This window comes from Carcharodon carcharias, chromosome 2, assembly GCF_017639515.1.
Source record: "Carcharodon carcharias isolate sCarCar2 chromosome 2, sCarCar2.pri, whole genome shotgun sequence".
Taxonomy (NCBI): domain Eukaryota; kingdom Metazoa; phylum Chordata; class Chondrichthyes; order Lamniformes; family Lamnidae; genus Carcharodon; species Carcharodon carcharias.
Window position 1 is genome coordinate 231,192,665 of NC_054468.1, and position 15,398 is coordinate 231,208,062.

The window sequence follows — 15,398 nt, forward strand, 5'->3', positions numbered from 1 at the left end:
ATGTTTGGCATAAAAAGTTTGCAGACCCCCATGACACCTAAAACTGGAGCCAAAATGAAGTTACTTGTGTCAGAGCCAGCTGTAATGAGTACTTTGACATACTTTTCTTTTTAAAAAACATAAAAGAGTCTATTGCCTTCTTTTTGTCTGTAAATAAAGTGAATGAATTGCAGGCATTGATTGTTAACTGGATAGCTATTTGTTTATGTAGAAGCTTGAATCATTTGTATATTAAGGCCTCTCTGCTTCTACAGAAAGATCAATGCTTTTTGATGATACCATAGGCAAGGCTCAGGCTTTTAATTTAAGGTTAATGCAATGCATCCCCCCTCCTTCCCAAAAGATACGTGAGTTGTAGGATATGTTCACAACTTAGACATGATAGATAAGGCATCAAAGTCTGCAGTAGCACCAGATTCTATATTGTATGGTACATTCAAGGAGTTGATCACTCTGTCTGAAATATTATATGCTTTTAATGAAGTAGGCACAGATTTTAACATGAATCTCTCAACTTTTCCAAGAGATGTATGGAATTGCACAGAAAGGTGTGGAATGTAATGTGTATTCACCAAAGAAAGACAGGCTTACAAGGTATGTTAGATAGATCACCTGAAATTGCTGTCAATGATTCTGCTTTTTAAAAATTCTTTCATGGGATGTGGGTGTCACTGACAAGGCCAGTATTTGTTGCTAATTGCCCTTAAGAAGGTGGTGGTGAGCTGCTTCCATGAACTGCTGCAGTCCATGTGGTGTAGGTACTGCCACAGCACTGTTAGGAAGAGAGTTCCAGGATTTTGACCCAGCAACACTGAAGGAATGGTGATATATTTCCAAGTCAGTTCCAAATTTAGGGAGGCAGTGACATAGTGGTAATGTCATTTGATTAGTAATCCAGAGAGCCCAGGCTAGTACTCTAGGATCAAATCCCACCATGGCAACTGGTGGAATTTAAATTCAATTAATAAATCTGGAATTAAAAGCTAGTTTCAGTAATGGTGACCATGCAACTATTGTCGATTGTCATAAAAACCCATCTGCTTTACTAATGTCCTTTAGGAAAGAAAAGGAAAATTGCCATCCTTACCTGATATGGCTGCCATGTCACCCCAGTTGACTCTTAACTGTCCTCTGATATTAAACCGCTATGAAGCCTAAAAGAAATGAAACCAGACAGTCCACCAGGATCGACCTAGGCACCAGAAACAACAGTGGCACAGCCAGCCCTGTCAACCCTGCAAAGTCCTCCTTACTAGCATCTGGGGTCTTGGACCAAAATTGGGAGAGTTGTTCCACAGACTAGTCAAGCAACAGTCTGACATAGTCATACTCACCATATCTTACCTGACAGACAATGTCCCAGACACCATCATCACCATCCCTGAATATGCCCTCTCTCACTGGCAGGAGAGACCTACCAGAGGTGGCGTACAGATGAGAAGGAGTTGCCCTGTGGGTCCTTACCATTGACTCTGAGCCCCATGTAGTCTCATGGCATCTCAAGGAAACCTCTTGCTGATTACCACCTACCAGCCCTCCTTCAACTGATAAATCAGTTCTCCTCCGTGTTGAACACCAATTGGAAGAAGTACTGAGGATGGCATGGGCACAGAATGTGTTCTGGTTGGGGCACTTCAATGTTCATCACCAACAGTGGCTTGGTAGCACCACCACTGACAGAGTTGGCCGAGTCCCAAAGGACATAGCTGCTAAACCGGATCTGCGGCAGGTAGTGAGGGAAGAGCCTACTTGACCTTGTCCTCACCAATATACCTGTCATAAATGTCCATGACAGTATTGGCAAGTGTGATCACCTTGTGAAGACAAAGTCTTGCCTTCACATTGAGGATGCCCTCTATCATATTCCGTGGCACTGCCATTGTGCTAAATGGAATAGATTTTTAACTGATTTAGAAACTGAAGCCTGGGCAACCATGAGGTGCCAAGTGCCAACAGCAGCAGCAGAACTGTACTCAACCACAAACTGTAATCTCATGGCCTGGCATAACATCTACTCTACCATTACCATCAAGCCAAGAGATCAACCCTGGTTCAACGAAGTGTTCAGGAGAGCATGCCAGGAGCTGCACCAGGCCTACCTAAAACTGAGGTGTCAACCTGGTGAGGCTACAACACAGGACTATTTGCATGCCAAACAGTAGAAGCAGCATGAGATAGACAGAGCTAAGTGCTCCCACAAATATCCCCACCCTCAATAATAGGGGAGCCCAGCACAGCAGTGCAAAAGATAAGGCTGAAGCATTTGCAACAATCTCCAACCAGAAGTGCTGAGTGGATGATCCAACTCGGCCTCCTCCTGAGGTCCCCAGCATCACAAATGTCTGTCATCAGCCAATTGGATTCACTCCACATGATATCAAGAAATGGCTGAAGGCACTGGATACTGCAAAGGCAATGGGCCCTGACAACATTCTGGCAATAGTACTGAAGGCTTGTGCTCCAGAACATGCCATGCCTCAAACCAAGCTCTTCCAGTAAAGCAACAATAAGGGGAAAATTGCCCAAGTATGTCCTGTACACAAGAAGCAGAATAAATCCATCCTGGCCAATTACCACTTCATCAGTCTACTCTCATTCATATGCAAAGTGATAGAAAGTGTCATCAACAGTACTATCAAGCAGTACTTACTCAGCAATAACCTGCTCACTGACACTCATTTTGGGTTCTGCCAGGGCCACTCAGCTCCTGACCTCATTATAGCCTTGGTCCAAACATGGTCAACAGAGCTGAACTCCAGAGGTGATGTGAGAGTGACTGCCCTTGACATCAAGGCAGCACTTGACGGAAAGTGGCATCAAGGAGCCCTAGCAAAATTGAAATCAATGGTAATCATGGGAAGACTCTCCACTGGATTGGAATCATACCTAGCACAAAGGAATGTGGTTATGGTTGTTGGAGGTCAATCACCTTAGTTGCAGGACATCACTGCAGGAGCTCTTCAGGATAGTGTGTTTGGACCAATCAGCTGCTTCATCATTGACATTTCTTTCATCATAAGGTCAGAAGTGGGGAGGTTTGCTGATGACTGCACCTTGTTCAGCACCATTCGCAACTCCTCCAATACTGAAGCAGTCCTTATCCATGTGCAGCAAGACTTAGACCATATTCAGGCTTGGGCCAATAAGTGGCAAGTTACATTCACGCCGCGTAAGTACCAGGCAATGATCATCGCCAACAAAAGAGAATCTAACCATCTCCCCCTGACATTCGATGGCATTACCATCACTGAATACCCCACTATCATCACGCTGGAGGATATCATTGAGCAGAAACTGAACTGGACCGCCCATACAAAAACCATGGCTACAGGTCAAAAGCTAGGAATTCTGCGGAGAGTAACTCTCCTCACTCTCCAAAGCCTGTCCACAATCTACAAGACAAAAGTCAGGAGTATGATCGAATACTCCCCACTTGCCTGGATGAGTACAGCTCCAACAACACTCAAGAAGCTCAGCACCATCCAGGAAAAAGCAACCCATTTGATTGGCACCCCATTCACTGCAATAAATATTCACTCCCTCCACCACAGACACACAGTGGGTGTGGCATGTACCATCTACAAGATGCACTGCAGCAACTCAGCAAGGCTCCTTCGACAGCACCTTCCAAACCCACAACCTCTATCACCTAGAAGGACAAGGGCAGCAGATGCATAGGAACACCATCACCTGCAGGTTCCCCTCCAAGCCACACACCATCCTGACCTGGAAGTACATTGCCATTCCTTTACTGTCACTGGGTCAAAATCCTGAAACACCCTTCCTAATAGCGTTGTGGGTGTTCCTGCAACATATGGACTGCAGCAGTTCAAGAAGGAAGCTCGATATCACCTTCTCAAGGGCAATTAAGGATGGGTAATAACTGATGGCCTAGCCAGTGATGCTCACACCCCATGAACAAATAAATTTTAAAAATTCAGGATGATGTTTAACTTGGAGGGGAACTTGCAGGTGGTGGTGTTCCCATGTGTCTGCTGCTCTCGTCCTTCCAGGTGGCAGCGATCTTGTGTTTGGAAGGTGCTGTTGAAGGAGGCTTGACAAGTTGCTGCAGTGCATTTTGTATATGGTGCACACTGCTGCCACTGTGCCTTGGTGGTGGAGGGAATGAATGTTTAAGTGGTGGATGGGATGTCAATCAAGTGGGCTGTTTTGTCTTGAATGGTGTCGGGCTTCTTGAATGTTGCTGGAGTTGCACTTATTCAGGCAAGTGGAGAGTATTCCATCACACTCCTCAAACTCTACATCATCATGAGGGTCTAGACTTGTTAAAGAGGTTTAATAGTTCATAGGATCATTCTTAATGTGTTGCATATGTGAGTTTGACACTAAATCTGGGTCCTGGTCAACATTATCCAACTGCAGCAATGGTGCTAAACTTTTTTCTCTTCAAACAATTGTCTGAAATTCCTCATTATCCTTGATTTTCTTTCAACCACCCACCCCACCCCACCCCACCCCCCTCCCCCCTCCCCACCGACCTTTGACATCTTGTAAACAAGTAGGGAAGTTGGGTGATCTACTCTCAGGTTACTGTTTAGCTAAGACTTTCCTGGACAAGCTCCCATTAACTTCAGCCATCCTAAACTATGCTGTCCCACACCAATTCCTGTTCACTCATCATCCCCATACTCACTAACCTACAATGGCTCCCATTGTCCTTTTGCCTCATATTTAAAATTGTCATTAAATCCCTCTATGGCCTCACCAAGAAGAGGTCCTGGGAAGCAGTGGATGGTGTCCCTGCCACTAAGCCAGGGCCTGCTTCCTTGCCTTCACGTGGTGGAGATCACAGCACTGTGGGTCAAACCTGCCTTCGGCAGAGAACAGAAGAAGAAAATGGCCTCACTCTTCCCAACCTCCATAATCTTCTCCAGCCTCACAATCCTCTGAGAACTTGGTGCTGCTCCACTTCTGGCCTCTTGGATCTCTTAATCTCTCTTAATCACTGGTTTAGCACCAGAGTGCAGATGATAATTAGTTTGCAGCAATGACTATTGGAAGTCCAAGGATGTTTCATTTGAAATCCAAACATCTTATTTTAACCTTGGTAGAGAGTAAGTGGTTTGGGGAACTCCACTTTCAAAAAACAATGATACTATGGAGAGGGATAGCTTCAACGAAGATGAAAATGGGAAGAGGTATGAAAGAGCTTGCCAGTTCACTATCACCCAATAAACATGGTCACCCAAAATTAAGAGTTTCTTAAATAGCTCATGTTAAGAAATAAAATGCCCACATTCAATGGCCTGTTATTGGGCATGAACATACCACAGTTCCAGAAACATTTGGCACATTTGTACCAAATTAGTTTATTGGTTTGTGCCTGTATTAAAATAATGACTCTCACAAATTTACATTTAAAAATAACCAGTGGAGCAAAACCAATTAAGAAGGCTATGATGTTCTGAGTGTATTTCAATTTAGCTCAACAGGTGATATAAATATCACATCCAACTAGTATGAACGAACACTGTTTATATAAAAATTGTGCTGTGCTAATTTTATTGGGCTGCTCATTACCGAACCATTTTGTCATCATTATTTTTTACTTGAACTAGGCAAAATGTATATGCTCTCTTGGCCCATTAAAGTCAGAGAACCGTACAGAATTCTGCACACATCATTTGCACCACACTTGACATTTTATTATTAAGTTTGATCTTAAAGTGTGGGCATAACAAAATTTATTGCCTAACTTTATAGTGAAGTGGAATTGACCTGCATGGCTTAATGTGCTAACTTTAAAGGGTATTAGGATTTACATAGCAGTCAGAATGCATCACGAGCATGAAGTTCACTTCCCTGAAGGAGAACATTAAGAACCAGATGGGCTTTTGCAACTTTTGTAGCCGATTTTTCTCCTATCCAAGACTACAAATTTTTACTGAAATCAGTTTCATAACTCTCCACAGTGGAACCTAAAGTCACGACCAGTCTGGATTCCTCGTCACTACACTGTCACATCGATTGCTGACAGGGAACCTAGGTTAAGCACTGAAGGTAGGTCATGGGGTCCTTGGCTGTATAGAAATCTCTGGTGGAGGATAAACACAGTTGAGATGCAGATTGGCCATGATCAGATAGAATAGCGGAACACACTTGAAGGCCTGAATGGCCCTCTCCTGTTCCTATCAGTTTATGTTATCTTGGGAACAAGAGTGAAGAGGAGGCACTTACATAAAAAGATTACTGTGAATTCAGGTTCAGCAGAGAACACAAACCAGTGATGCAGTCTGTATTAGCTCCATCTCTTGTGAAAACTCTTCTTAAAGCAATCTGACTTTGTTTAGTTTCCTTTTACTCGGTAGATGCATGTTATGTGGAAGAATGCACAGCAGGCTATCCATCCAAGATCTGCACCTTTTTTTTAATCAAACAGATGTGGCCTTTTCTTTGAGTCACTGCGATGTTGATTCAAATGGTGATTTGTAATGCTTCCTACAATTAAACTTCACAGTTGACTAGCTGTGTTGTTTCTTAAGTTTAACCTAAGAGGCACTTAACGTTCTGCTTTGCTGGCACCAACAACAACAATTTTTCCCTCCCCTCCACTACCTCAAGAACAGCTCATTTGCAAATTATGGGACAGAAAATGTTGTGTTATTGAGATTAGATGAGTCAATTTTATTTGGTGATGGCTGCCAGGGGATGATTGCAGTGATACCCTGGAGATTTGACATACAGAGCTCACATTGGTTTTTTTTTCCCCTCTGTCTAGTTTAAACTGGTATGAAAATCTGCAGTTATGTAAAGCAACAATTTGGGGTGTGTATGGTTGGCATGTTTGTGTTTGGGACAAACTCAGGGTTGTACAATCATAATTGAATATTCATCATGCAAGCTTTCTGCTTAAAATCATTGCAGGAACAGTATCAGAGAGTTCCCAGCACCCTGGAGCCATTCCTTTCAGGAATTCCTCTCTTCAGGGGATGGGGAGACAAAGGGGATGCTGGAACACAAATTTGTGCTGAAAACACTAAATACAGTATACATTTCTACAATGCTCCTCACAGACAGAAAGATATCTCAATATATTTTGTAGGGGAACAGAGTTAGCAGAGGGAGCCAAAAGTACGGAGGAGCTATCTTAGAAACTTTTTTAAAAGGGCGGAGTGTGCAGGGAATGGAAAGGGCAAGGGTGTGATGTCTGAAAGCACTGCCGCTGTTTCTGGTGCAGAAGGAAAGGAGAATGGGCAAGGACAGCGCTGAAAGTACAGAGTGAGCAGAAATTGGGGAGGGGGTGACATTGAAAGTGTAAAGCGTGTCTGGGTGAATGCTGAAGTGTGATGGGGTGGGAAATGATGAAATAATTTGGGGATCCGGTGAAGTTTGACAATACTGAACCCTAATCACATTGAATAGAATAGGGGCCAAGCTGATTTGGTATGGGAGTCCAAAGTCAAATTCATTTTCTTCAGTTCCACACATCCTCTTAGTAGCAGAAAGCTGTGCAGGCAGGCTTAGGTTTCACTTACTGTATCTACCAACACACTTACAGCATCAGCGTCACTGAAATGATGTGAACAAACCCTGCATTTAACACAAGAGATTGGAAAGATATAGGAACAGCATCACAGCCACATTTGATCCCATCCTCTCGTATGTCACACAATTTTACACTCACACCATATGGGTTGAACTGAAGATTTTAAAAGTGCCAATCACACTGCTGGGAGTGTATGGTAGACCCTTAAAACAGTCAGAGGGAAATAGAGAAGCAAATATGCAAACAATTCTCTGCGAAGTGCAAACGCAATGACCGGAACCTTGCGTTCTGGAGTCTAAGTTTGGTAGTGATTGCAGAAGTGAGTGTGATTTCCACTGTGGGGGTGGGGGGGGGGTGTGTGTGTGTGTGTGTGTGTGTGTGTGTGTGTGTGTGTGTGTGTGTGTGTGTGTGTGGCGGAATGGCTGACCACGTGCGATCTTGCGCTGTTCAGCTCATTAACTATGCATCTGCAAGGAGCTCACCGATTCTTTGTGGCAGGCAGGAAGTCGCCGACCCTGCCATTAAGTCATGGGCTCAAAGGTCCGGACACCATATCTAAAGGACACCCACTCACTGCTCCACCCTTCCCTGCTAACCCTTGCTCTGTTCCTTGGTCATCCTCCATCACCCTGCTGCTGCCACCACCGGGTCCCAAGCAGAAGCTGCCACCACCTGGTCCCAAGCAGAAGCTGGCATTTACAGACACTCCCCAAAGAGGAGAATGCAGCAGCGACTCACCATTAATCATGGAAGCTAGGTGCACCCCACTTACGTGCAATTGTAAAGGTGAATGTTCTAATTTCTTGCTGGCAGGGTCTTCATTTGGAGGATGAGCTTAATTTTGGTGAGGTGGCTGTTTAATGAGCATGCATGACATGCTAATTCATGCAAAAGTGCTTCCTGACATTTAGGGGGGTGGTGGTTGGATAGTGGTATTGTCACTAGACTAATATTCCAGAGACCCAGGGTAATACTTTGGGGACCTGGGTTCTAATCCCACCACAGCAGGTGGTGAAACCTGAACCCAATAAAAACCTGGATTTAAAAGTCTGATGATGACGATGTAACCATTGTTGATTGTTGTAAAAACCCATCTGGTTCACTAATGTCCTTTAAGAAAGGAAATTCTCACCTGGCCTACATGTGACTCCAGACCCACAGCATTGTGATTGAGTCTTATATGCCTTCTGAACAAGGGCAATTAGGGATGGGCAATAAATGCTAGCCCAGCCAGCAATAACCAGATCCCATGACCGAATTAAAGAAAAACGTTAGTTGTCGGGAAGATTGACTCGTTTTTAACCTGCCTTTAAAATTTCAGCAACAGAATTGCTAAAATTCATCCCACTGTCGGGAAACTGACTTTTGGCTTTGTGCCAAATTAAGTTCCCCGACCCACCAAGCTTCCCGCTACTGGTGAGCCCAGAAGATTCCGCCCAATATTAACTGCGATAGAATTAGTGTGAAAGCAAGGCAGAGAGGGAGCAGAATGTCAAAGAGAGATGGTTGGATTTTCTCTTGTTGGAGATGTTGATTGCCTGGCACTCGTGTGGCATGAATATAATATATACATGCATGCGTACAACACACACACACACACACACACACATATGCAGGGGCGCACACACACGCACTTTCTACCAGGAGTTCACTGAACAATAAAGGTGGGTATACTGGTGGATTACCTGCACAGGAATACTGAGGGCAGCGGCTGTGACCTACACTGTGCCCAACTCAAATCCATTGACTGAATTAGGAGCTGAAATCACATCTGGGATCTTCTAGATGTGTGTAGCTCAGTTCTACAGTGCACAGTCCACTGCTAACTGATTGTTTCAGTGATGGTAACACCAACGACAGTTTTGTAATGGCACTGATATTTATATTCATATTGATGCATCATCATGCAAGTTATTAAAGGTATACAGGAACAGGAGGAGGCCATTCAGCCCCTCAAGTCTGTTCTGCCATTCAGTTAGATCAAGGCTGATCTGTATCTTAACTCTATTTACCCACCTTGGTTCAGTATTTCTTAATACCCATACCTAGCCAAAAGCTACCAATCTCAGATTTCCACTACCTTCTGTATATTATATCATTCATAAAATGAAAAATCAAAAGCTGGTCATTGGAAAAAAAAATCATTACTGTTCTCGTGATAACGTAAACTTTGATATTTATATGACAAAAGTTGAGGACTAACGCCCTTTAAACAAGGTAGCCAAATATGAAAAAGTGGGTTTTTAAAATTTTTGTTCAGGATAAGGGCTTTACCCTTAGGTGGTAACTGAGTGCTTTCAGAGGGCAGCTAGGATTCAGTGTTGGACTGGAGTCATATATAGGCACAGTCCACATGGGAACAGTTTGTTTCCATTACAATAGTAACTACTCTTCAAAAAGTGCTTTATTGAGTCTAAAGCCCTTTGCGATGTCCAGTGGTCATGAAAGTCACAATTTAAACGCAGTCTCTTCTTTCTTAAGGACAGTAGTGAACGAGTTGGGCTTTTACAACAATTGCAGTTGCTCTTACTAGTGCCAGAATTTTAGTTTTAAGGCTAAATTGTCAAACTGCCATGGGTGGGCTTTGAGCTCCTATTCTCTAGATCATCTGGTAACATAACTACTCCATTTCTGCAGCCCCCAGCTATACAATACCTTCAAGGGTGGTAGCCTCTCCTTCTAGAGGAAGGCTGTTGCCGTCAGCATATTCTGATATCACATTGACCAAGTAGGTAGTTTCAGGCAGAAGTTCAGTCAGGACTCTGGTTGTTTGGTCTGCAGGCACTTGGATGGAAATGAAGTCACCGCCCACTGCCACCTTATACCTCAACAAGTACGCCAGGACATCTGGGCCAGCTCCTGTCCAGCTCACTCGGAAGCTATGTGAGGTTTCCTCAGAGGTCCTCAGATCTGCGGCCGATGTGAAGGCTATAGTCAGAGAAAGAGGCACCAATTATTAACAGTTCTGTTGGAATAATCTAACTTTATTTTCAACTTTTCAATGAATATTTGTGCTTATCAGGGTGAAGGCTTTCAATGGCAAGGGATACCTTCAGACTCCATAGATCTGTACTGTTACATTCATCTGAACATCAACATACAGTATTAAAACAGCAATTCTTGTTCTTTTACTTGATTGAGGCAGTTTAATCTAGACTCCAGCATTTTTTAAGAGGGTTAAAGGAAAATCAGATGTTGATTAATGAAAGAAAAATCATCACTGCTGGCAGAAAACAAAGGAGAAAATTTGCTCTTTCCAAATTTGGTTACCAACCCTTCCAGATAAAGAAGTAAGTCAAGCAGAATAGTCACATGTGAGACATTCCTACCTTGAATTAGCACCGAATGATGTTAGCAATACCTGTTAACACATTTGTATGCAATTTATTTGCTAATTTAACTGAATCCCCCACCATCAACATACCAGGGGTCACCACTGACCAAAAAATTAACTAGACTAGCCACCCAAATGCCATGGCCACTAGAGCAGATCAGAGGCTGGGAATTCAAAGTGAATAACTCACTCCGGTTCCCCAAAGCCTGTCCACCATCTACAAGGCAACAAGGCAGGAGTATGACGGAATACTCTCCACTTGTCTGGGTGAATGCAGCTCCAACAACACTGAAGAAGCTCGGCACCATCAAAAACAAAGCACCCCACTTCATTGGCAATACATTCACTACCTTAAACGTTTACTCCCTCCATCACTGATGCACAGTGGCAGCATTGTGTACTGTCTACAAGATGCACTGCAACAACTCACCAAGGCTCCTTAGGCCGCACCACCAAAAACTATGACCTTGGCTGCTGTGAAAGACAAGAGCAGCAGATGCATTGGGCCACCATTACCTACAAGGTCCACTCCAAGTCACCCACCATCCTGACTTGGAAATATATCACCGTTCCTTAACTGTCGCTGGGTCAAAATCCTGGAACTCCCTCCCTAACAGCACTGTGGATGTACCTACACCACATGGACTGCAGTGGTTCAAAAAGGCAGCTCACCACCAGCTTCTCAAGGGCAATTAGGGATGGGCAATAAATGCTGGCAGAGCCAGTGAGACCCACATCCTAAGGACCAATTTTTTAAAAAAACTAACCCCTTGATATGTTCAATGTAGGACCATCAGCATGTCAGCAGTCAAACTGTGGGTTAATTTTTTGGATTCAAAATGGTAACCCATATGCACTTCACTTAGACAGGCAGGGTGTGAATGTGTTAATGACTTTACAAAGTGGGGATCGAGAAAATTTTATACAAGCAGATTGAGAATTTTGTGAAATAATATTGTGTGGTGCTATTTCAAGGTTTCAGGTACAGTTGAATTGTCTCCAGTTCAGGTGTTTCAAAAGTTGAAGACATTGTTAATAGAAGTTTTGGAAGAAAGCGTGCTGGTGTAGAAATTAATCTTGGGTTGGCACCTATTACCAGCTACACCCGATATTTGGTTCCATTCATCCAATTTCAGGCAGGGAGAAGGTGTAGTGGGCAGTTGATGTAAGACAACATGTTTTATACCAGTGCCAGAGAAGAATTTCCATTCCGATTTTTGCGTTTTCTGAGTATGTGGACACTACATTCCAATAAAACATAACATTAATACTTCTAACCTCGCGCTCTGATGGCTTTCACCTCCTCCTCAATCCTGAGGCACAAGGTCTGTTTGAGCTTCGCTGACACTCGTTGGAAGGAGTCAAAGTCATCCACCTGGTACACGTGATTGTTTTCGGGAGGCGAGGCAATGGCCACCAGCTCAGTAAACACTGCATCTTTGACTCCCACTGCAAAGATCTCCACACCTGCGTCTCGCAGCTTCAAGGCGGGGGCCTTGAAGGCATCAGAGGATTTGCCGTCCGTGATCAGCACCATCACATGTGGCACATTGAGCCTGGCCCCCCTCTCTGGGACAAAGATCTTCTCCCTCACATAAGTCATGGCCCTGCCAGTGTTGGTGGAGCCACCCCTGTAGGGGAAAGTGCGCACAGCCCGCACCACATCCTCCAGCGTCGAGTGTTTCATGAGAGTAAACTCCGTATAGGGATCCCGGCTGTACTGAACGAGACCAATCTGGATGCTGTTGGGACCAACCTGAAACGTCTTGACCAAGGTTTCCAGGAAGTCCCTGACTTTGGCAAAGTTGCTCAGGCCAATGCTATAGGAGCCATCCACCAATAGGACAACGTCAGCTTGTGTGTTGGCATCCAAGGTACATTCTGCAGGGGTCAAAAAAGAGATAGAATCCACCGTCACTTTTCTTGTGATTAAAGAAAAAAATTGTCAACAGCTCTCTTGGACATCTCAGGGTAAGTGAGGTCTTCATAAGTATCATGGAACATAGAGTTTACAGCACAGAAACAGGCCATTCAGCCCAACATGTCTATGCCAATGTTTGTGTCCTATACGGGCCTCCTCCTCCCCCCCCCCTTATTTTATTTAACTCCATCAACATACCCTTCTATCCCTTTTTCCCCACATGTGTTTAGTTAGCTTCTCCTTGACAGCATCTATGCTCTTCACTTCAACCGCTCCCAGAAGTAGCTAGTTCCACATTCTCACCACTCTCCGGGTAAAGAAGCTTCTCCTGAATTCCTATTGGATTTATTATTGGTGATCTTATATTTATCGACCCTACCTTTGGTCTCCTCCCACTCCCCCAAGTGGAAATATTTTCTCTTAATCTATCCTTTCATAATCTTAAAGACTTCCAGGCCAAGCACTGGAAAATGGGATTGGTGTAGCCAGATCTTTGTTGACCTGCGCGGACACGATGGGCCGAATGGCGTCTTTCCATGCTGTAAATGTCTATGAGTCTATGAGACTCCTATGAAAGGATCATGTGGTATATTGTTTTAATGACAAGACTGGACTGTGTTGATCTCTGATCCCCTTTTAGACCACAGAGTCCAATTGCTGAGCTCTTGTAGGGTCAATTAGTAGTTGAATAAAACATCACAGCTATATAGCACAGGCTAGATGGACCACTGGGTCTTTTCTTGTCTGTTATTTGCATATGTGCTAGAATGAGGCTTCAATCCACAATCCTCTGATTTGGAGATAAAAGTGCTACCAGACTGTGCTCCAGTATCTGAGGAGTTGCGAATAGTATGAAACAGGGTGCAATCATCAGTGAACAATCCACTTCTAACCTTATGATGGAGGGGAGGTCGTTAATAAAGCAACTGAAGGTGGTTGGGCCCAGGACACTACCCTGAGAAATCCTTACAGTAACATCCTGCGTCTGAGATCATTGGCCTCCAACAGCCACAATCATCTTCCTTTGTGCTAGGTATGACTCCAATCAGAGGAGTCTTTCCCCCATGATTCCGACTGACTTCAATTTTTATTCCCCTTCCTGTTCCTATGTTTTTTTTAATGAATCACCTTAAATCTGCTACTTCTATTACCCTCCTCAAAAAAGCAACCAACTGAACTACTTATTCTCAAATCATCTCTTCAAAGATTGTCTATCTTTCTGTCTCTTTGCTTTGTGTTAGGAATGCTCTGTATATACAATAAAGGCTTACAAAGATCTATGGGGTTTGATTTTTGATTGACTTCATTCATCAGGGTAGATATTACAACATAGAAACAGGATATTTGACCAAACTAGTCCATGACAGTGTTTCTGACTAATGCCTCAACCACTCCTTATGGTAGCAAGTTCCATGTTTTCACCAGTCTCTGGGTAATGAGGTTTTTCTTGAATGCCTTATTGGATTTATTGGGACTATCTGATATCTATAAATTCTACTTTTAAACTCCCTGACAAGTGGAAATATCTTCTTTACATCTACCCTTAATTGTAAAGATCTCTATTGGGTCACCCCTCAGCCTGTCAGTCTACCTTCAGTGAGACCACCATCAGCACAATGGCTGTGCCAAAGGACTGAGCCATTATTATGGATGAGCCTCATTACAAAATTGGCAGCAAAGTTCCTCCAGCATGTGGGAACAACATGAAAGTAACATATTTGCACATTTTCTGTGTGTATGATCAGTACATATTTTGTAGGGCACTGATGGCAACTTACCAACTGACACCTCAACATGCTTTGTCTTTTCCATTATTGTAACAGGCTCACTGGATGCCAGCCCTCTCATGGCATACAGATTAATCTGGTACTCGGTTTCAGGAGTGAGGTCTTTGACTACTGCAGTCCTGGTGTCGGAATCAACGTTGATGCTTTGCTCCTGGACGCCTGTCACCATGGGAATGAGGTGGATTCTATAGCCAGTGATCTGACCAGGTGATGAATCCCAGGTAATCTTCAAGAATTTTGACGCACTCTCCAAGACTTGCAAATTGGAAGGTGCTTCGACCACTGCCAGTTCAAGACAAGGTAAGGCATTAAAGATATCCCTAGGAATGCTCTGTATATACAATAAAGGCTTACAAAGATCTATGGGGTTTGATTTTTGATTGACTTCATTCATCAGGGTAGATATTACAACATAGAAACAGGATATTTGACCAAACTAGTCCATGACAGTGTTTATGACTACTGCCTCAACCATTCCTTATGGTAGCAAGTTCTATGTTTTCACCAGTCTCTGGGTAATGAGGTTTTTCTTGAATGCCTTATTGGATTTATTGGTGACTATCTGATATCTATAAATTCTACTTTTAAACTCCCTGACAAGTGGAAATATCTTCTTTACATCTACCCTTAATTGTAAAGATCTCTATTGGGTCACCCCTCAGCCTGTTCAGTCTACCTTCAGTGAGACCACCATCAGCACAATGGCTGTGCCAAAGGACTGAGCCATTATTATGGATGAGCCTCATTACAATATTGGCAGCAAAGTTCCTCCAGCATGTTTGGAGGTAAGGACGAGGTGCGTAATCCAGCAGCTCCTTTGCGGGGGCCAATCCAGTGGTTTCTCCTGAA

The 15,398-nt window shown here is 43.6% G+C and overlaps 1 protein-coding gene across 2 annotated transcripts in view; it reads right to left on the minus strand.

The window, feature by feature from the left end:
* Positions 1-15,398, minus strand: part of LOC121289991 (collagen alpha-1(XII) chain-like) — a 278,622-nt gene that overhangs the window by 227,179 nt on the left and 36,045 nt on the right. The window contains exons 9-11 of one of the 2 annotated variants that reach the window (XM_041210101.1): positions 14,541-14,831; positions 12,120-12,722; positions 10,163-10,435 (exon numbers count right to left, since the gene is read on the minus strand). The exons of the other annotated variant lie outside the window; for it this stretch is intronic. Of the exons in view, the coding sequence (XP_041066035.1) occupies positions 10,163-10,435; positions 12,120-12,722; positions 14,541-14,831 (1,167 nt within the window). The remainder of the gene's footprint in view (positions 1-10,162; positions 10,436-12,119; positions 12,723-14,540; positions 14,832-15,398) is intronic. 2 annotated transcript variants of the gene reach the window in all.